Here is a 22,531-nt window from a genome sequence, read left to right on the forward strand (position 1 = left end):
TTTATTTAACAGTTGCATGCATTGAAAAGATGCAAAACTGCAAAAGTTAGCATTTGGCTTTGGCTTTTGCTTTTTCACTTGGATTCATGATCAAGTTTTTACCTATTTCACTCAGGCTTGCTAGAATCTCCAACAGTAAAAATAAAAAAATAAAAATAAAAAATAAAATAATAATAATAATAATAATAATAATAAATAAATAAATAAATAAATAAAAGTGTGTAAAGTACTAAAAATACTAGTAATTGTTACTGTCCTTCTTTGTAGAGCTTTTGTTTTCATTCGGGTAACAAAGGTAAAAAGTTCTTGACATGAGACCATGAGTAATCATGTCAACAAGATTGCTGGTTGTTAGGAGTAGTATAGTTTAAATATCAATAAATAGCCAACAATAGGACCCCAAAAGAAGTTGGGGAATTAAATTTAAGTGATTCTAATTATTAATAATAATTTAAAGCAAAATAATGGCATTTCTTGCATTATGGTAAACGAACGCCTAATGGTTTCATTATTATAAATCACAAATCATATTTTTTTTATAACGTACAAGTTTTTATGAAATGCTAGTATATGCATTAGGAGGATAATTAATAGGTAGTAGTATATTGATATTGATATTTCAACCATAAAAACAGTGTATCCATCATTTTAAAAACAAATAATGTGAAATGAATAAAATTAGTTAAATAGTCAGATAATATGAAAAGAAAAATATGGAGTACTTCGTGTACGGAATAACATGCAAATCAATGTGGAGAGCTATAAATCAATTTACGTACATGTGGTGATAATTCAAAGTCATCTACTAATCTTCATTAAAATGTTAATTATGAAAGACACTCTTCAACTAGATAGTTTAAAAAAACATAATCACCATTCACCACTAAGATATAGAGTTCACCCCCTTCAAGTGATTAATAGAAAAAGCGATTTATAACTTGGTGAGGTTATGATCCTAGAATTTGAAGCAATTTGTGTAGATTAAGGTCCTTGGGATTGCTTTAATAAGGGTGTTACCATTTGTTTATGAAGAATGTTGAATAGCCCCATACCTTAACTTGCATGAAATATGTTCGAAGCCATATCACTACAAGACCTCGATGTAAATTGTGGTATAAGTCTTTTTCAATTGATTCCTTGCACAAGTTTGCTTGCGTGCTTGGTAACTTGCACAAATAATAAAGGATTGACTTTATAGCACATTTGGGAATAATATACCGACATAGGATGTATGTTGTCATAAATATCTCAACTAATTTGGCGATACAATCTCATGTGAGGATTATCTAGGCAATATATAATCTCAAACGTCGAATATCCAACATGGATTAAATACATTTTTTCAAATCCTAATATCCTTTTTGATAAAGGGAAATTGGCATGAAAAGAAATGAAAATCACTTACACTACGCTCTTATATTTGATTTGAAAAAAGGATATGAGATTTGATGCATGGTAAAGGAAGGAAAGTGATGCGAAAACACCTTATGAGCTTATAAAGCTGCAAATCAAAATTATTTTCTCTTTAATTCACTTTCTTTCATCAAACTGAACATCGGAAAATAAAATTTCCTTCTTTTCTTTTTTATGTCTTTATTTTCCTATTACCTTTTTGGGAAAACGACAATGTTAATTTGATAGTAAAAATTATAGTGACGACATTTAAGCCTATTTTAGGGTGCAATTACAAAATTCTATTCATACATTTATTTCACTTGCCCATTACTTCTTTAATATTCATTTTCAATTTTCCACATACAAGCTCCATGTGTGCCCCTTTACCCTTGTAATTTATGAGTCATATATTGGGATTTTTTACGCTTTTATAAATAACTACTGTATATTGTAGAGGTAATTTAAAATGATGTAAAGACACCATACGACCGTCAACTGCTAGATATTCAAGAAATGAGAAATTTCCTTTGCTTTAACTGCAATAGATTATAAGACAATGTTTAATTTGATGAAAGGACATTTCATTTAACTTGTACTAAAACACCAAATACTAATGTCCAATAATAGAACATTCAACGCTCTACCTCTCCCTTAAGGTAACCTTCCTATATTGACTCTAAGGACTTCAATGTTGTTTCATCCGTTCCACTAATATTGTCTCATTTAACAAATTCGCATTTTTTTAAGAGTTGGTTTATTTGATTTGATTTTTTTTTCTTTGCATTTACATAGGTTGCTAAAGGGATAAATTCAATAGAACATCCATTTTACCAACATGGAATAACCATCTTTTAAGTAGTGTCATAACAACTACGACATCTTCATAGAGTAAACTATGTAAACTAAAATGTCTTGTACTAGAGAACCATAAGTCTTTCCTCTTGAGAAACACCTAAATTGGCTAGTTTAATGACCACTTTAAATCCTTCTTTGTAGCAATGAATAATACGAACATCCCAATCTCTCGAACCAGTGACTCACGAAAATGATCAACACAATGGTAGTTTTCTCAATCTTGATATCCAACATTCTTCAATATTTGATATACACCTCATTGTTCATTTGCAACTCTGGCTTTTGATAGCCCATAGCCCAGGAATATGAGTTCGTATTTCGTATGAAAATTTTCTACAAAAATCAATCAAAACTGTGTTAATGTTAAAATCTTAGATCAAACGAAATATAACCAAATGAATTAATAAATTAGCAAACTTCAGTAACGAATAAATTTTTAAAAAGGAGTGATGCTATGCAAGGAACGACAGTTTGGTAATTTCAGTTGAGCAGGCTACACTGGCTAACTCCTCTGTGGTTCGAAGTTTAGCTTATGACAGGGAACAAAATAAATAGATGGTACAAACAGTGATGCATACAATTGTGACTAGATTTTCCGCTGATTATCATCTAAACAAAGAAATCACAGACACATCAATGTTTCATGAACGATTGTACAAACAACGTACACAACATGTCGAGATCCAAACTGATAAACCAAAAGAAATAAGCAACAAAAGACCTGTTTATAGATTTACAAGGAGTAATGCTATTTAACTAATGACAATTTAGTAATTCTTGTTGAGCAGGCCACATCCGTGATCCTCCTCTATGGTTCGGTGTTTAGCTTACAACATGGAACAAAAGAAATCCAAGTAGATAGCACAAACAGTGATGCAAATGTCTGCGACAGGATTTTCCACAGATTATCATCTCAAAAAAAAAAAAAACAAAAAAAAATAAATAAATTAATTAATTAATTAAAAATAAATAAAATACCACAGATAGGTAAATGTTTCATGTACGGTTGTACATTTGTACAAACAATGTACACAACAGATAATGATCCAAACTGATTAACCAGATTTGCTAAGAGTAACAAATAAACCTACAACTTCAATGCGTAAGAAAAAAAGTAAACTCAAATAGAAACCACACTCTTATTTGAAGTAGGAAAGATAATATGAGGCTCATGTATGGACAAGAAACCATTGGCATGGTGGTATTAGGAAGAGGTTACCTCTCACTAACCGTACGGAAGAGAATGTTGATGGTGTAAAATCCTAATAAACATATGGTAATATTCTCCAGGGCACAATTTTACAGTACTCAGCCCAAATATCTTTGTACTTCTCTGCACATCGAGCTTCGTCTCTTCTCTCTCTCCAGATCAGCAAAATAAGAAGATATGTAGGATAAAAGTAAGGAATTGGGGAGCTGCAAACACGAGACAACAAGTGAATAAAGCTTTCAGGCCCATACACAATTGCATGCATTACCATGAGATTAAGAGCATGAATGTCACCTAATTCCACAGGGTAAACTGAAGGATAGTGCCAATAACAAATCTCCTAGATAATTACAGTGCCTAGCGATTCCCCTGAAATAGAAAAGGTAAGTTGTCAAGATCAATGCATCATTACAGGAAGTGTATTATTTTGCTACAATCATGCAAAATGTATATGCATTGGCAACAGGAACTCTTCCATGCATCCATTTCTAAAGTTTTCTCAAATTTTTACAATAATTGATATACGCAGTATTAAATTCTTGTTAACTTCTACTATTGACAACATACAAGTACTATAACAATTTACAGCAACAGCAAAACATAAAAGACTACTAAATTAGCCACAGCAAAACATAAAAGACTACTAAATTAGCCTCTCTTTTTTATCAATACAAAGCACAGAATGTCACAAATCTATGCTGATGTGCATTAGCTGAACAGGGAAAGTGTTCCAACTTGTTCTTAGCCACTGATTTTAATCTCTATCTTGTGAGCAAAGCAAGGATGTGGATAGCTCTGTGCAAGAAATAATACAAGAGGAGACTTCACACAGCCAAATCTCACTTTTATCTTCAGCAATCAAGTGTTCTCTATCAATTTACAATAACAAGTTCAAATATCCAACATTATTCCACCATCAATTTCTCAACACATTTGCACCATAAAATAAAAACAATTAAAGATTTTCTCAAACACAATTTTATTCATCATTTCTTATTTTGTTATACAGCGAAACTTTAGAAAATAATAAAATCAATTCATGGAGACTTACCAATAGCCAGAAGCAAGCAATTTGCCCCCAATGACCTTAGGAGGTCTGCCCCATATCGGTGCTTTAGGATTCTTCTTAAACACATGCTTCTGCCTGTTAGCTCCCCTAAAGATGCGGTACCTGTCCAAATTAGAATGTGTAATTAAATGTAACAGTCATAGAAATCTCCAGTCAGGGGTAACTCAAAGAAAAGGAGACAAGAAATAGAAAGAGGAAGAGCACAAACAAGAAAACCAGCGCACCAAACATATTGAATGATAATTACCCCATCAAAAAGACGATGCAATTTGCCACTACTGCGGCAGTGGTTAAATCCACCTTATTCCTCAAAAGCCACCACCCCTGTAAAAAATAAAAATTTTAAAAAGAAAAAATGTTGGATCACCTAGTCTTCAAGAGAGGTAAAATTCTATATCTATATACATAAAAAAAATTCCTAATAAAGCTTACCACGCCACATGGCACTCTCTCATCTCATCCATGTGTTAACATTTTATGTCGATTAAAAATATAAATTCAGTTGATACAAGGTTTGTACTAGCAACCTCAAATTTGATAACCAAAGACTTATACACTAATATATGTAGTACTAGATGATTTTATTCCACAACAAAACCTAATAAATGACAAATGAGGATGGAAAATGTACATGTAATTACCTAAGGCATCGCACGGGCCAAAACTAGTTACACTTTTATAACTCCCTCAATATCATTGACAAGTAAATTATATCCACATCCTTTATCCTTTAGCTGCCAAATTTTGTTTGTTTGTCTAGGTTGGTAGTGTTTCAACACATAAAAGGTTAGGTTCAGATTAGTTTGAACAAGCTTCTGAAAATCCTTAACGATAACAATGACTAGTACAAGAGAAGTAGAAGCAAAAGCTATGAGATGAGACTTTGAGACAAAAACTGAATAAAATACCGAATACACAAAGATTGATTAGATAGCGAATTTAATTGGAGAAAGTAAACATGGGCAATGGAGGGAGGATTTTAGAATCTTTGACATCATCACTATATATAGACATGTGGAGAACACAATGACACTTCGCGTGCGCCCACGCATGCACACTAGACATGTGGAGAACACACACGCACAAACACACACACGCACACGTGGAGAACACACACACACACAAATGTAAATTAGCAAGTGAGATGATGTTAGATTTATCTAAATGTAAATTTTACATGGGCCATGGGCCATGATGCCCCACACGAATGATCATATTAAGGTGGGAGTAGCAGAGATGAGTATATTGACATAGATGTGTGGGAACACCTTACAGAATAGAATTAGAAATGAAGATATTAGGAGGAAAGTTGGAGTTGCAAACATAGACATGGATGTATGGGAAGATTGGGAACACCTTAAAGGATAGAATTAGAAATGAAGATAGTAGGAAGAAAGTTGGAGTTGCGGACATTGAGGATAAAATAAGAGAGAACTGATTGCGTTAGTTTGGGCATGTTAGACGGGGATCAAAAGATGCACTAGTAAGGAAAGTAGAGGGTTAGGATCAAGCGGGTCTTTGAAGAGATAGGGGAACACTAAAGATGACTTAATTATATTAGGTTAAGAAGGAAAAGAAAAAGTTGGGTTTGCAATAGCATATAACTTTCAATGAAAGGAGAGAATCATAGTTGGCGAGTACAGGAGATAAAACATTGGTTTAAGGCTCTGAAATTTAAGCACTCTTTAAATGAGAAAGATGCTATCATGAGAAGGAATCATAACCATTCATTTTAATCAAAAGTCACGATGTAATACAAGCCATTCACTTTTGTGCATACTTTAATAACTGACTATGCATATTTTTTAAACTGGATGTGCAACTTTTTCATCATGTGCATTATATTTGAATATAACGTGCATATTTCTACATAAGTTTCCCAAAAAACTAACTTTAAGTTCAAATTGAACATATGCACATTAAACTAAAAAATTAGTGTACTTCTGTTTTTGGATTTCCTCTCTTGGTAAACTCATTCCAAAATCAGGAAACATAACATAGAAACAAATGAAGGTGAAGAAGAATAGCACCACAAATTGCTCACATAACAAAAGCAATGAAGGGTTCTGGTGAGGATTTTCAAATAATCAAAATATACCTGGATACTAAATGTGAAAGGAATCCACAAAAGATCCCCAAACACCAACATAAAGCCCAATCTCTCTGCAATAATGTCCCAACTACAAAATTGAGAAGATACATAAGTTAGAAACAATTGTACTCCAAATATCTCCAAGTCACACCTTGAGTGTGATAAAAATGAGCAGCAACAATCCCAGTTTTCAAGATTCGTTTTCACTTCAATGCATCCCACAATGATAATGTGCAGGTACTATATGTCACATACATGAAGAAGGCACATTTTTTTATTATAGATAATTTGGCTGTACCAAGCATTGTAGTCTAAGAGCTCTTAAGACACCACACGATTTTGAGTTGTATTACACATTAAACACTGACGTAAGCTTCTATTAGCTGAAAGATCACTCTTTTTCCATTCGGATTGATGAAATGGAATATAACTACAAGCGTTATAGAAAACAATTTAGTATTAAAATAAGATTGGCTAGAGACACGACACTCTCAAACCCCAAAGGGAGAAATTAGGATTCTCATTGCCTCCCAAAAAAATAAATATATATTTATAAATAAATAAATAATTCCCAAATCTTTTTTTCTAGGTGGACTAAGTCTACTAAGATGTGAAGACAATCAAATAAAGCCATTCCTCACCACATAAGCAAGAAAGTATAAAAAAAAAGTTCATCATAAGGCATCCAATATCTAAGGCCTAAAACTTTCATTTGAACTTAAGAGCATAAAGAGAAGGTGATGCACTTACGTGGATGTCATGTATTCCTCATAGAAGAAGTAGTCCAGGATGTAAAACTGAAACAACATATGAGACAATAAATTTTTCATCCCATAAATATAGAAAGTGACGGTCAGCAAGAGGGTCAGAAAGAGGCATTACAGTGCAATATAGCTGGTATAAAACCATAGACCGATTTAAGTTGCTATCTTGTATATTTTTAGCCAAAATTGAAAGATTAATAAGTAACCATCCCAGCATCCCAGCTCTCACAAAGAAAAATCTGCAAACAGAATGCTAAGGCATGAAATATGTTTACTACACAATGTTGGTCAATGCATAAAACTAGTCAGTATACAATATCAGGCGTCAACTGTAGCAAACAAAACAATCTCTGCATGTTCAGATTGAGCATGACAAGTCTCTAGTCAACTTCTGTTTGACAAGCCATGTACAGGAAAAAAAAGGAGGGGGGGGGGGGGGGGGCGCTAACGTGTACGCAAAAGAAATCAAATTAACAAGAAAAAGATCAAAGTGAACCATGTACCAGGCACTTCTGCAAGTTATTTGTATGCAGTATATAAGTCACAAATTCACAAGAAGTATTAAAGATTATGAAGTAGAGATCAGAATCCAAGAGAAGATTCAAGTGTATAAGCTTTGTCATCACAAAGTATAATTTAAACCAATGTCAAAAATTTCATACAGAAGTGAATACAAATGTTGATGTATTAGTAGCATACCCTATAACTTAATCTACGATGAGTATTTCAAGAGAGTGAAAGTTGTAAGACATACTTGAGATCAATGCCCATAAATTGAGGATTCAGCTGTATTCCAAACCACCTATTAGAAATGAAATCATTAAACAGCAAGAATAAGGGGACCAAATCCTATGACCATATAGAATATAGAATGAAATTATTAAGCACTTCAAAATTGAAATTGAAAATCCATAGTCTATTCTGAAGATCAGTCTTGATCATAAGCATGCAAGGCACTGCAACGGGTACTCAAATTCAAGACGCAAATGTGTGAGACAAAGATGCATGCATTGACTTGTTGGCTGCAAATCTCTGTCCATTTCAAATGGAGAAAAGACTCACTACTCACTTGTTTTCAGTTACAGTGAGCTAAATAAAAATGTATCATTAATATGTGCACCATTCTCGTTTGTCGTAAGATTAACATACAATTATCACTATGAGATCCAGGTCTAGTTAAATGTTTTTCTTATTGTTGCAAGTCCAAAGGTGCCCCACTAATGGGATTAAGGCTTTGATTGATTGCAAGTCCAAAGGTGGATATGCCAGCCCCTTACCCACATCCAAGGCAAGAACTGTTAAAAGGTATTGGGCAACATTCTTAACACGTATATGACTTCACAACACATCTTTGAAAACACACACACACACACACACAATTTGCTCAAATTAAATTGCAAATTCAGGTTTCTCCACAAAGTTCTAGTAGAGGTATAAGTTTGGATAGGTAAGGCCCATACCATGTGTTTGCTTAACAAAATTACAAATCAAAAACCCATACCTCAAACCATGGGTATAGGGTTTAGAAACCTAAGGATGGAGGTAGGTTTAACACATACCATACTTCTAGATAATCAATTTAAAGGGATCAAATTCATTCCAGATATTATGTTTCATTTCAACTCCATACAACCCTAGTTCATTTCATATTTCAAACACACACCACCCTCCCAACCAAAAGCCTTTTTACAAAATAATATTTTTTTTACACTCATATCTCGAATCCACAAAGTATGGGAGGGAGGTGGTTATAATTATATCAAACCTTCATGTGTCAAATAAAAGAAAAATATTTACTATCAATCATCAGACAAAGCTAACGCTACTAAACACATGGTATTAAGTATCAAGTTCCGAACACATATCATCCTAGTTCCATTTTTCATTCCAAACCCATACTAGTCTGTGAACCAAACATTCCCTAATATATTTAAAATACTAACAATGACTAAAAGACAATTAAATAAATCTTATGTGAATTTTCAATAGTAAAATTACAAAAGATGGCTTTAACAACAAAAAATTCCTCTGTTTTTTAAGTTTTACTTTATTTTTTTAAAAAAAATAGTCATGTGAGATCTTGTTAGATTCATAATAATTTACATTCTATAATATCTACTAATAGATACTTTAAAATATTAATGGTTAAAGTTGTGCATTAGCGAATGTGAAAGTCATTAAGGTAAAACTAAATAAATGGAGGAAGTAATGACCTTCTAATGCTCAAGGTAGTAGCTAATAATTTATGTAGCAATGGTAGAACAAATATGTACATCAATTGATGGCCATATGTATAAATATAGGGGAAAACCCTTGGTTTAGGTTGAAAAGGCCGCCCTTTTTTTCCCTTTTTTTTACTCATCTCCATAGCAAGTATAATACTATATAAGTTTATGCCATCGGCAAAAAGCTCAAGTAGAAAGCATATGGTTTTGCTATGAACTATCTTGTAACCAAATATGTAACGTATTATTGTGGTTTTTAGATTAAGTTAAGCAAAGGGAATTAGGCAATCATATAGATTATACTAGTTAATGTTAATCAAGGAACTAAGCTAGATACAATATTTCCCTTTCAAGAATTGGACTCTCTCACAATAAATACTACTCATTATACACAATATTTCCCTACAATTCTAACAAACTCTTATGACAATTGTCCATAAAGCTCAAATGACTAATCTTGGTGGGAGGAGTAGGGTTTGGGGGGGGGGGGGGGGGGGGGGGGGGGGGGTGATTCACGCATTACTCCCCGCCCAAGCTAGATACAATCTCTCTCCAAATGAAATGGTGAGTAGCTCTTGGGTCTATATGTAAGGATGCAATTGTAAATTTGTAATGTGAACTGTCATTGTCACTTGTTCAGCAAAGGTAGTATATAGTGATGCCATCTGTTCCTTCAAGCCGGAAACCTATTCTTCAAGCGTTTCAAGCCACTAGGTATAAGTCGAAGGTGCCATGAGTGACTCGCTTTAATACCAAATTTGCTATGTATTATCTGGCAAGCAGGTACGCTGTACGCAACATAATTTGGGGGTTTACAATTTAATTAAGCAAATAAATTATGCAAACTTATAGATTGTATAAGTTAATCGCATAAATTAAGGTAGATACAATCTCTCTCTACTTTCAGGAGGTAGAATCTCTCCATAAGCAACTTCTCTCTAGAGTCTCTACAATATTCAATCCCCCCTCCCCGTGTTCCTTTCCCATTATATACTAATCATTATTCTCAATGTTTCCCTTCAATTTTAACAAACTCTTGTGAAAGCTGTTAACAAAGCACAAACGACTAATCCTTGAGGCTTTATCACCCTTGTAATTCTTCCTTGCATATGTGATTGGAGTGCAGTTTTTTAATCTTCAAGGTGCATTGCCACAACAAAAGTAAAAATCATGGCAAATTAGCGGTTAATTTGCATGTAAAAAGTTTATTTATTTGGTAATTCATAGGCAACTCGTAAACAAAACCATTGTTTGCTAGAGATTATAAATTTATAACCAAGCATATCTTATAACTATTTTTCAAGACCATAATCTACTATGGCATGCAGTACATCAAATTTTAAAAATTTACTTTTTTTTGTTCATTCAGGCTAATGGGAAAACTTTACCAGTCATGAATCCAATTTCCAGATACATGAGGCTTCAGTGATGAACCTTTGTCATGTGAAATGCTACCGGCAACACAAAGTAACAAGGTTACCTGACATTAAAAACTACAGAATATAAGTTCAGAATGTTTTCAAGCTATAACATATACAAGTTAAATGTCAATCACAAAATACGAATCAATAACCATTGAAGAAATCAGATAGACATTAGCAACTTTGGAAAATCAAGATGTGTAATATCAAATGAAGAACAAACCCAATAATCAACAATTAATGCATGATACAAAGAGTTAAAATAAACACAAAGACTTTGTTACCTTTTGAACTCTTACCGTCTTTTCCTCTTACTTACATTATAGAAAAGATAGATAGATTCAAACTTTAATCTAACTTACTCCCGTCATCTCGACATAGTTGCTATAGCTAGTTTTCCGGTTGTCAAGAAACATTTTAAATAATATTTTAAATCATTAATATCTTTGTTTACTTTTTAACAAAAGTAGCATTTAGAAAATACATAGTAACAGATATAACAGATTAATAATGTATATATATATATATATACATTATTAAGGTTTTTTTTTTTTTTCTTTCCACCTTAATTAATTCATTTATGAAAATCAATCAAATAAATTATTAAAGCATCAATGAACATAAGATAACGCTTTACAAAGATACATTCACATTTTAACAATCTTCATTCTAAAAAACAATGAAATAGTGACAAGCATTTAAATAAACATATATACCTTCAAAATTTTAGTACAACATAAAAAACAAAAACAAAAGTTGTATGTTAGAAAATAATACTCCTTGTGGTTCTTTTTAGTGATCTTGTTTGGAATCTAACATTATTTAACAATTCGAGAAAATTTTCTAAATCATTCCCAAATATATAAAAGAAGAAACAGAGTTATGTAGGGTCTTATTTGATTATTCTAAAAGAGTGCTTCAAAAATATCAAACTTTAACAAGTACTATTACGTTATTAGAATATTAAATATCAAAGATGTGTAGGGGTGTAAATGAGTCAATATGTTTACGAACTACTCGCGAACAAACTAAGTTAAAGCTCAATCAAAACTCGTTTGTTAAGTAATAAACAATCTTGAACAAATATCTTAAGCTTGTCAAATAAATGAACAAAGCTCGAACAACTTCATGTTCAACTCAATAATGCTCGTGAACAACTCGTTTAAGTTCATTTATAAATTTGTTCACGCTTGATTACAGCTCGGTCAAAGCTCGCTCAAGCTCGAAAAATCTTTATTATATTAAATCTTCTTTAGCATATTTATATATCTTTTACTCGAGACATATTTGTAAAAATTACAAGTTTTCACCCTACAAATTATTTCACCCTATATAGGCCGGAAAACTCTTGCTTTATCTTTTTCTATAGATTGAATGGAAACTTTTTATATAAAATTAAGTAGATGCATTAAAAGTCAAAAGAAATCATTTTTTAATTATAAATTAGGGCTCGTTTATTTAATTAAGCTAGTTTTAAGTTCGTTCAAGCACGGGCTTAAATTCGAAATGGAAACGAGCACGTTCGTGAACAAAGTTCGAACAAGCAAAAACCTTAACGAGCCAAGATCGACAAGATTTTTAAAAGCTCATTGAAGAGACTAAAACTTGGCTCGACTCGGATCCTTTGTAGCCCCAAAGATGTGCATTGTAAAAAGTGTGCACAATCAAAACAAGAGCATTGAAATGAAAATAGAGGGAATAGCAATTATCACATAACAGATGAAAAATTAAATATATCTAATTTAATAGCAAAATTTCTATGTACGATTTCATATCATCATTTTCTCTTGAGCCTTAAATTGAATACTACCTCCATTTCATAGTTTTTGCAACTTTGGAATATTTTATATCTCACAAATAATACCCCAAAGTTGCAAAAAATATGAAATGGAGGTAATATTTTTATTTAATATTATAACGAATGACATTAACGAGTATAAATTGAATATTCGACGTCCAAAATGGATTTGCATCAACCAATTCCTAATATTTCGAAAAAACAAAGCATTTTTAAAGCTTAAAAAATATTTTTAATAAAAAAAAAAAACAATTATTACAAACTTAAAAAATAAAAGACCAAAAAAGTTACTTAAAATTTAAAAAATGTATTTTTTGACAATAGGAATTGGTACCCAAATTTTAGAGAACGATTTAATCGATTCTGATTTTGGCCTAATTTGGTAAGTTACTGATTGTGTTCACCATCGCTTAGTATTCATTTGGTCAAACTTAGATAAATATTACCTCAATGTGTGATTTGAATAAAAAAAATCATGTCAGGTTCTATTAGATTCATTTTAATGTGCACTTTCATAATTTTAACTTTTTAAAAGTTTTATTATCTTGCAATTAAAGATATAAGTTAAAAATGTATACTAGATTTCATGAAAATGCAAGTAAACCAAAAAAAAAAAAAAAAAAAAATCATTTCAAAATATAAATTCGAATTTTTTTTTTTTTTTTATGTATATTAATAATACAATGAAATGACAAAATTCAATTCAAATGTAATACAAAATCTTAATGAAATGACAAAATTCAATTCAAATGTAAATCCTCTTTGCATACACCAAGACCGTTGTAAATTGTGTTATAGAGACAGTCAAAAATACAAAACTCACTCCTAATGTCTAATTTACACATATAAATCTTAGGCGTCAAGCTACCAAGGCATGGAACGCGAGCAACTTAGGCCGCCTCTTCCAAAGTGCAAGGCGGAAGGAGCAACACTTAGATTGCCTTAAGTTTAGACGCGAGAGAAAAAAAACAGAACAAATTACTTAAATTTTTAGGGAAACAAAAAACAAAACAAAATTTTTCCAAATTAAATATTACACATTTTTTAAGCGACATTTTCAAGCAAAAGCTCTCTATTAATTGCATGAATAAGTTCAATTTTACCCCAAATTGAAAACGATAAATATGAAAACCATAATTAAAGAGGGGAAATTGGTTGTTTCTATTGCAACCGAGAGGTTGTCGATGAATACTCCCAGGAAGATTTGTCGGCGCTTGTTATCGGCCTATTTTATTAGATTTTTTCCTCATTTTGGATATTGGGTGTCCACAAACAAGAGTCTACTCCCTCCTCTTCCAACTTCTCTCTTTTCTTCTTTTCACTTTTTTACAGTGATCAATTCATTCTTTTGACATATCTTTTGATTCATTCTTTTTAATCCACTAACTTAAACTAATAAATTGTTGATATCATTGTAATTTAGGCTATTTTACTGAAATTATCAAGTACCACATATAAATATATAATAAAAAATAAAAAAGTGATATAATGTGTGCCTCATATACAAAAAGGCTAGGCTCGCCTCGGTGCACCTCGCGTCTTTTGAAACTAAGATACGACCACTTAATTTAGTCTCATTAAAAAAATTGTGGAAGTCTAGGTGAGAACAAAAGTAATCTGACAAGTGTATCTATAGAGACATGAAAAATTAGAGCTTAATTATTATGAGAATGATGTTCTAACGTGATGAGCTACATTCAAGTGAATGCTATACACCATGCCTATATATAGGTAAGCCCCTTAGTTACGGAGTTTTCTAACCTCCTTAAATATATGGTTGGAATTATGCCATTTAGCTAGCTATCTAAAATTTTCTAGATATTTAAATAGATAAGATACCATGCTTTTCTAGAATTCTCTATTCTAGAAGGCTATTTACTAAGGGCACCCAATAAGGGCCGGCAATTTCTCCTAAATGCCTCATGCGTCCTTAGCTTGTCTCCTTAGTAAGAAGCCCAAATCACCTTATTTGTCCTGACGTAGCCCATTATAATGCTTGCAGCAATCCTTTTAGAAACACTTAAAACTATCTAATTTTCATTGTTTAGTAGGTAAGAAGGTGAGTTAGGAGTCTTAGGACAAGTGGACAACCTAGACAATACATTAGATCAAAAGATTGCATAATGGACAAATGTCTTCTAGCAGACAGCTCTTCAGTCCATGTATCATCAAATAAAATGCAACAAGCAAATGCATAGACTAGAGCCACAGAGAAAGAAATTTTAGTTGATGAAAGAGCCGATACATATTATATAGCAGGATAGAAGGGGGAACAAACGATAGAAGGGAGAATCAGCACAAGGAAAGGTGTATAAGTACACATATACAGAGGCCCTCAATACAATTTTACTTAGTTTGTCAAGAGAAGGCAGCACTTACAACAAAACAGAATATAAAGGTCGCAGATAAAAGCTCAAGTCCCCTATCCACAATGACCTGCATATGAAAAAATTGGTCCAGTTACTTGCAAGCTAAAACAAAACCACAAAACCAAAGAAGCAACAATAAATGCAGACAAAACCAAATACCTACGGAGTACAAGTTTTTTCTTATTTAATTTTCTGTGTTACTTTCCTTGTTACATGGGTAATCATCTACACGCAAATAATCATGACTAGACAACTACGAAGTATAATTCTGTCCAATACCATGACTATAATTCCTCGTCTCATGAGGGTGTCAGCTATGACAAGAGCAGCTGGTTATACTTCAAAACACCAACCAGAGCTCATAAATTTTTAGTTCAGCAATGCATGAAGCTCTCTGGCAGCAAATTACTCTTACAAGTGCAATAACAATTTTATAAAAACCCAAATTATCCACGCTTTAATCATGTCACCTCAAGTACCAATGTGACGTCATAACTTGACCCTTCACATCGGCATGAATACTTCAACACTTCGTTTGATGCCAAATAACGAAAAAAAATAACGAACGTTTTTCCAAAGTGAGCCAATTTTGGCAAATATTAACCAAAATGGTTGCGTGGCAAAAGTATTTACCAAACTAAGCTTCCAGGCTAAAACGCTGTCTCGGTCAGCGTTTTATGCCTGGGTTTTTTTAAAAAAAAAAATCAACCTAAAAACGCTGTCTGGGACAGCGTCTTTGTTGTTGACCTTTTTTTAAAAAAAATTTGTAATTGCCTTTTATTTATAAAAATGTTTTAAAAAAAAAAAAACAGTTATACCAAAGACGCTGTCCCAGACAGCGTTTAACTCTGGAACTATAAACGTTGTCTCAGACAGCGTTTAAGGTTATTTCATTTCATTTCATTTCCTTTCCTCCTCCTTCATTCTCAAACCCCTTCTTTCCCAAACTCTAACTTAATCCCCCTCTCTCTCATACTTGTGCTCCTCCGTGTAGACCGCCGCCGGCGCCGCCACCTCCACCGTCGCCCGCCGTCACCTCCACCGTCGCCCTCCGTGTAGCCCACTATACACTCCCCTCACCCTGAAATAGGTATTCATTCAACTTTCTTTGTGTTTTAAATTCTAGGGTTTATGTTGGTGATTTCTAATTTTTTTGGAATTGGGTTAAAATGTTGATGAGGTTGAGTTGTTAGTGTTAAAAATGTTGAATTGTTAGTGTTGGTATTGTTGAATTATTAGTGTTGGTAATTGTTGAATTGTTAGTGTTGATAATGGTAGTGTTGATATTGTTAGTGTTGATAATAGTTTGGATAATGTTGAATTGTTGTTGTTGGTTTTGTTGAAAATTGTTGACAATGGTTGATAATTATTAGGTTTTGAACAATTGTAATTACCTACATTGTTGTGTAATAATGATGATTTAGGGGTTCTTAGTAGTTAATTTGTAGAGTATGTAAAAAAATTTTGTTTGATTGTGGTGATTTAGGGATGATTTAACGGCTTTACGTAAAATGTGTTTTGGTTGTTATGTAGAATATGGCTGGACAAAATGTAGCGTTGTTATGTCGATGGGGAGGTGAAATTTTGTGTAATGGATCAAATGTGGAGTACAGTGGAGGGAATATGGACCTTATAACACTTGAACCGAACATGACTGTGACTGATCTGATGAATGAGGTTCACAGTTGTATTGGTTCAAACCCTATGACTGTTGAACTGAACCTTAAAATGAGGTGTGATACTGGTCATGGGGTGCAAGTGTTACCTGTCTCTACGAACAGACATTTGAAAGGTTTGAGGAGCATGGTAGGAATGAAGGGTTTTCCCAATGAGATATATGTAGAAACAGTGTCTATATGTACCCAACAAAGTACTCGGGCAGAACAGCAAGCTACATATGTCTCTGATTACAACACCGCGTCCTTCCAAGAGCCCGCAAACCACATTCCATCGAATGCATATGGGATGGGTTCTTTCACTCGAATGATGCAGGACGACCAATTTCACTTGCCTTTTAGTTCTCATATAGCTTCACCAGTACATGCGGGGGGACGCGTGACAGTGTTCGGCCAGCCTGCTCCGTCGTCATCGAACACCGTGGCATCTTCGCCAATGCAATTGCATAGCTACTCTCCAATGCAAGGTGATGATGGTTCACCGTTTCGAGAAGAGCCAAATCATTTTGATGATGTTGTGAATAATGAATTGTCGGTGTATGATGTGTATGCGAAAATGGATGATGAGGACGAGAACGGAGAGGGGGATGATGAACCTACACAGGTGGAAGATGGTCAGCCGTTGGTTAGAACTCCCATACCTTGGTTCAGTGAGGTACCCGAGAACTATGAAGTTGATCAGTATTGGGCCGAATCGGGTAGCCACACCTCTTTTGTTCCCGGGGGAGAATTTGAGAAGGGAATGTATTTTGAGAGCATGAAACTGCTTCAAGAAATGGTGAAGATGTTTCTATTCAGAGGAATCAATTCTACACCACAGTGACCTCGAATGATGGTGTCCTACATCTGCGATGCAAGAAGAAATGTGGTTGGATGCTACGGGGTACCAAATCGAGTGAGCACTCACGTGGTTTTACCATAGTCACGTACAAAGGCCCGCATCGGGAGACATGTATCACTGAAGTACTATCTAATGATCAACCACACTTGGATTCGTCCGTAATAGCCGAGTATGTGAAGTACTTTGTGCGGAAAGATCCTTCGTTGAAAGTGGAATTCATACAGGAGTTGATCTCGAAGCAATTTCATTTCGATGTCCCGTATCGACGAGCGTGGTATGCCTGAGATATTTGGGGATTGGGAGAGTTCATATGGCAGACTTCCCCACTTCATGCAAGCACTCCTACGGTCAAACCGAAGATATTCCACCTCCCATGTTCTCATGTGCTAGCAGTCTGTGCTACATACTCACTATCAGAACGGCCTTAGGTGGACCCTCCCGGGCACAGTACGTAGGCCCTAAACTCATTCCGGACGGCACAATGATACGTGGAAAAGGTCGTCCAAAGTCGAAGCGCATACGCAATGAGATGGATGACAGCAACCGGCCCCCAACCAAATGCAGCCGTTGTCACCAGCAAGGTCACAACCGCACTACTTGTCCATCTAGACCAACATAGGACCTAAATGTATATGTGTTATTTGATATAGTAGTATGTAGTGGTGTTATTTTGATGAAACAGTTATAATTTTCTACATTATGTGTTATTGTGTTCAATTCGATGAATTTTATTTTGTACGTTGGATGTTCGAGATTTCCTGTTTATGCCTTTCAATCGAAATTTTCTACATTATGCCTTTCAACCAGTTGGGGAGGCGACTGTGACATTGCGGGACGTGGCAATACTTACGCGCCTTCCAGGCGGTGACGGGATCATTTCTAGTCGATCCCGTTGGATTGGTTGTGCGGGTTCTCGGGGTGCAGCCGGGTCCCAACAATGTTAGGGGCTCCGCCTTGAGGACGGTCTGGTTACGAGATACTTTCCAGGGCTTGCCTGCGGACGCCGATGACGCCACAGTACAGAGATACGCTCGAGCGTACTTGTTCTTCCTCATATCCGGCGTGTTGTTCGGCAACAAGAGCGGGAGCCACTTGCAGCTTATTTACATACAGCTGTTAGACCACGACTGGGAGCATATCCGTGGATACAGCTGGGGTAGTGCCTCTTTGGCGGTGTTGTATCGCCAACTTTGCAGAGCCTCACGGAGTGGTGCGCTCGAGATTGGAGGACCTCTGTTGTGCTTCAGGTATACTACATATATTATCACAAGCGAATTATGCAATGAGTAATGTCATATTTAACATAGTTTTGTGTTTTGCTATTGAAGCTATGGGCTTGGGAGCACATCCACGTAGGAAGACCAGGTAGGCCTGCTGTACATCGTCCGGGGCAGCAGGACCAGGATGACCAGTATGAGCCGTACATCGCTCCGCCTCGCCCTGCAGCTGATGAGGCTTACGGTTGCAGGTTTGTAACAATTGTCATTTTTTTCCCATATACGATTTCATTTTGTAAACATACTTACCAAATTTGTTGCCCCAGGTGGATGGTCCCCAGACTCACACAGGCACATGCGGCGACGGGTCTCCCATACTACCGAGACGCCCTTGATCGACTCACTGAGGATCAGGTACAAACTCTGAAGACATTTGTAATCATTTAGGTACTGTGTATACTGATTGTGGACTAACTTATTTAGGATGTGTTATTGCAGATCACATGGGATCCGTATGTACCGGAGTTGGTAGATGTCATGCCTGCACATCTACTGGAGCATTAGGGAGAGTGGCGTGCCCGGGTCCCCCTGATCTGTTTCGAGGTTGTGGAGAGTCACCTACCTGACCGCGTCATGCGACAGTTCGGACTGCAGCAGCCTGTTCCCCAGAACTGTGACACTGTCGTGCGCCTTCACGACATTGACCGTCGGGGAAAGACGGAGACAAACTGGGCACTGGAGCATTGGCAGTATCTTCAGCTATGGGAGCAGCGGTTGGGTCATGTCGTTCAGGGTTATCCCATGCAGGGCGTTATGGATCATGACGATCCGTACATGGTGTGGTACAGGCTTATCATACGCCGTTTCATCAACCCCAGCTACACACCACCGTCCACCCATTACCACCCGGCACATGACGTCATTAGCGGATATGTGAGTTTCTTTTACTATACTTATCATCCTCATTTTTTAACTTTTTTAAATATCATGTACTTGACTGATCGATGATTACTACAGGCGGCGGATATGGTGGCGATGTATGATGCACTGTCCCTCGCCCTTACAGACGGACCCACCAGAGCCCAGGTCCAGCGGATGCGAGATATGTCCGCGACTTCCTTACGCAGACATGGTCACGGTCATCTCATCCAACAGCGGGACGGTGATGATGGTCACTCCATCCATTCACGGTTCGACCCCGGCCAGAGTAGCAGTGGAGGTGATCCTACATCGCACACAGAGGCAGGGAGTACATCTTCCACAGTTCTGCACCCTTCAGAAACCCAGGAGGACGCATCGTCCAGCCAGCTCACTCCCCCCCGCGCCGGAACCCATTCACCACCATTCACCATTACACTCGGCGTCGTCCAAGACGAAGGGACGACAGTGAGGCTAGGGAAGGGTTACACCAAATTGATGAGTAGTGAACGTATTGTATCATTGTTTTGTCCTTTTTCCTGAAATGTTGTATATAACGATTGCATTATCAATATAAGACATGCTGGTTGAATGAATCTGTTTGTGTTTTGAAGTTTTGTTTGCTTATTTATCCAAATCGGATTTATGTCAGTCAAAATAGATCCTTCAGGGCTAATATACATTAAACAACAGACATTTGGAATCCATAATCGAAAATGGGGAAGAAAGGATGGCCCGTGGTGGTTAATGTGGTTGTTCATGGTGGTTTTAGTGTTGTTGGTTGTGGTGGGTGGTTATCAACGGTTGTTGAGTGGTTGGGGTTGGTGGTGGAGCTGGTTGAAGTGTTGTTGGAGGTCAAAAGTGGTGGCAGATGGTGGGGGTTGTTGGTGGATTGTGATGGCAAGAATCATGGCAGGGGGTGGTGGGTGGGGGCAGAAGAAAGTGGCAGATCAGTGGCAAAAGGCTGATTCTGCTGCTGTTTTGCACACCAGCAGAGAAACGCTGTCCAGACAGCGTTTTAGGTTGAAAATAAGACGTTGTCTGAGACAGTGTTTTAGGTACAAGGAAGTTTGTACATAAAGCGCTGTCTGGGACAGCGTCTTTGGTATAATTGTTTTTTTTTTTTTTAAAAATATTTTTATAAATAAAAGGCAATTACAAAAATTTTAAAAAAAAAAGGTCAACAACAAAGACGCTGTCCCAGATAGCGTTTTTAGGTTGATTCTTTTTTTAAAAAAAACCAGGCATAAAACGCTGACCGAGACAGCGTTTTAGCCTGGAAGCTTAGTTTGGTAAATACTTTTGCCACGCAACCATTTTGGTTAATATTTGCCAAAATGGCTCACTTTGGAAAAACGTCCAAAAATAACACAGCCAAATGAAACACTTGAACATGTATGCACCAATGTCAGACACGATTACGTGAATCCGAGTAACATACTAAAAAAAACATAATGCCACAACAATAGAGATTACATACTGTAGGTGATACGAATCCAGCAGCAACCCCACCACCAAGAAGCAACACCAACAAAGTCAATGACAACAAACCTAAAACCCAACCAAAAAAATCAATTTAATTAACCCAAAAAAACCCAATAATAATTACATCAAAAATACAAAAATATAGAAAAATGTGATTATAATTATGAAATAAAAAGAGGGAAAAACCATTGCAGCGATAATGGAGACGAGTGCCATCGCTTAAAGTAGCGCCAGGAACAATCTTGCCGGGTAGAACAGACCCAAATATTGCCAAGTACCCAAAATATGACAACAATAAACCCACCTAAAATTTCCATGAAATAATCGAAAAAGATCAAAATTAATTTATTCAGCCGCAAAATCAAGTGAATTGAAGGTTCAAATCAATGGAGTTTTAGGGATTAAAATGAACTTACAGAGGTGAAAGAAGGAATGAGAGACCGAAGAAGTGAATTTAGATCCATTTTTTTCCGAATCTGATTGTCTTCAGTTTCAGAGAAGACCAGATTTTGGTGTTGTGTTCTCTTGTTGAAACAGAGAAGTCACAAGCTCTTCTCGTCGTGGAGCCAAAGTCCACTTAACTGTCAGATTATTTGTTTCAATAATTTTGGTGAAACCAAATTTAGGCCGTTCAACTTATTTTTGCTGAAATGAAATTATTTTTGCTGAAATGAAATTATTTTTACTGAATTGAAATTATATTTGCTGAATTGAAATTATTTTTGTTGAACTAAAATTAATTTTACTGAACTAAAATTATTTTTACTAATTTTCTATTATATTTCTTCTATAATGATACTGAATTTTAATGAACTGAACTTATTTTTACTGAACTGAAATTATTTTTACTGAACTGAACTTATTTTTACTGAACTGAAATTATTTTTACTGAACTGAAATTATTTTTACTTAATATTATTTTTTTAAGGTAAAGTGAACAAGGCCTTAGATTGGGATTTTTCACAAGTTTAATGCGGAGTACCTAGGGGTAGGGCTGGCAAACCCTGACCCGACACGAAAACCCGACCCGAACCCGACCCGAAGTTACTGAGAGAGACCCGAACCCGACCTGAACCGAACCCGAACAACCCGAATTTGACCCGATTTGACCCAAATTTCATATTTCGTAATAATATTAAGTTTTACACTATTTTTAATAGTTTCTAAGCATAACCCGAAATCGACCCGAAATCTGA

At 35.5% G+C, this 22,531-nt stretch overlaps 2 protein-coding genes across 6 annotated transcripts; one reads left to right on the plus strand and one right to left on the minus strand.

Moving 5' to 3' along the window:
* Window positions 1–2,162: 2,162 nt before the first annotated feature.
* Window positions 2,163–21,931, minus strand: LOC110729390 (delta(14)-sterol reductase-like). 3 transcript variants are annotated; one of them, XM_021909123.1, is made up of 14 exons: window positions 21,752–21,930; window positions 21,522–21,639; window positions 21,331–21,401; window positions 15,209–15,265; window positions 10,999–11,090; window positions 8,140–8,187; window positions 7,504–7,624; window positions 7,372–7,418; window positions 6,628–6,709; window positions 4,777–4,853; window positions 4,512–4,631; window positions 3,755–3,829; window positions 3,470–3,666; window positions 2,163–2,583 (listed from the first exon to the last, which is right to left on the minus strand). In XM_021909123.1, the coding sequence occupies exons 1-13, from the start codon at window positions 21,797–21,799 to the stop codon at window positions 3,513–3,515; spliced, it is 1,110 nt and encodes a 369-aa protein (XP_021764815.1). In that variant the 5' UTR covers window positions 21,800–21,930; the 3' UTR covers window positions 2,163–2,583; window positions 3,470–3,512. The 3 variants fall into 3 exon arrangements, with proteins under 3 accessions (XP_021764815.1, XP_021764818.1, XP_021764817.1); XM_021909126.1 differs by lacking the exon at window positions 2,163–2,583 and adding an exon at window positions 2,713–3,162 and having other exon boundaries at window positions 21,752–21,931; XM_021909125.1 differs by lacking the exon at window positions 2,163–2,583 and adding an exon at window positions 2,714–3,133.
* LOC110729391 lies at window positions 15,963–20,975 on the plus strand. Of its 3 annotated transcripts, none has more exons than XM_021909129.1 (3): window positions 15,963–19,183; window positions 19,259–19,865; window positions 19,950–20,975. In XM_021909129.1, exon 1 carries the CDS (start codon window positions 16,735–16,737, stop codon window positions 17,695–17,697), a length of 963 nt encoding a protein of 320 aa, XP_021764821.1. In that variant the 5' UTR covers window positions 15,963–16,734; the 3' UTR covers window positions 17,698–19,183; window positions 19,259–19,865; window positions 19,950–20,975. The 3 variants fall into 3 exon arrangements, with proteins under 3 accessions (XP_021764821.1, XP_021764820.1, XP_021764819.1); XM_021909128.1 differs by having other exon boundaries at window positions 19,259–19,346; window positions 19,431–20,975; XM_021909127.1 differs by having other exon boundaries at window positions 19,259–20,975.
* Window positions 21,932–22,531: the final 600 nt, after the last annotated feature.

Source organism: Chenopodium quinoa, unplaced genomic scaffold, assembly GCF_001683475.1.
Source record: "Chenopodium quinoa cultivar QQ74 unplaced genomic scaffold, ASM168347v1, whole genome shotgun sequence".
In the NCBI taxonomy this organism is placed as follows: Eukaryota; Viridiplantae; Streptophyta; class Magnoliopsida; order Caryophyllales; family Amaranthaceae; genus Chenopodium; species Chenopodium quinoa.

What these genes read in the sequence shown, in the direction of transcription:
- LOC110729390 (XM_021909123.1), bottom strand. Translation starts at nt 21,799, where the DNA reads ATGGATCTAAATTCACTTCTTCGGTCTCTCATTCCTTCTTTCACCTCT. An exon ending in CCTTTATATTCTGTTTTGTT is followed by an intron (nt 11,091 to 15,208) that starts GTAAGTGCTGCC and finishes TTTTAATGTCAG; the next exon opens with GTAACCTTGTTACTTTGTGT. An exon ending in TTTATGGGCATTGATCTCAA is followed by an intron (nt 7,625 to 8,139) that starts GTATGTCTTACA and finishes TTCTGTTTGCAG; the next exon opens with ATTTTTCTTTGTGAGAGCTG.
- LOC110729391 (XM_021909127.1), top strand. Translation starts at nt 16,735, where the DNA reads ATGGCTGGACAAAATGTAGCGTTGTTATGTCGATGGGGAGGTGAAATT.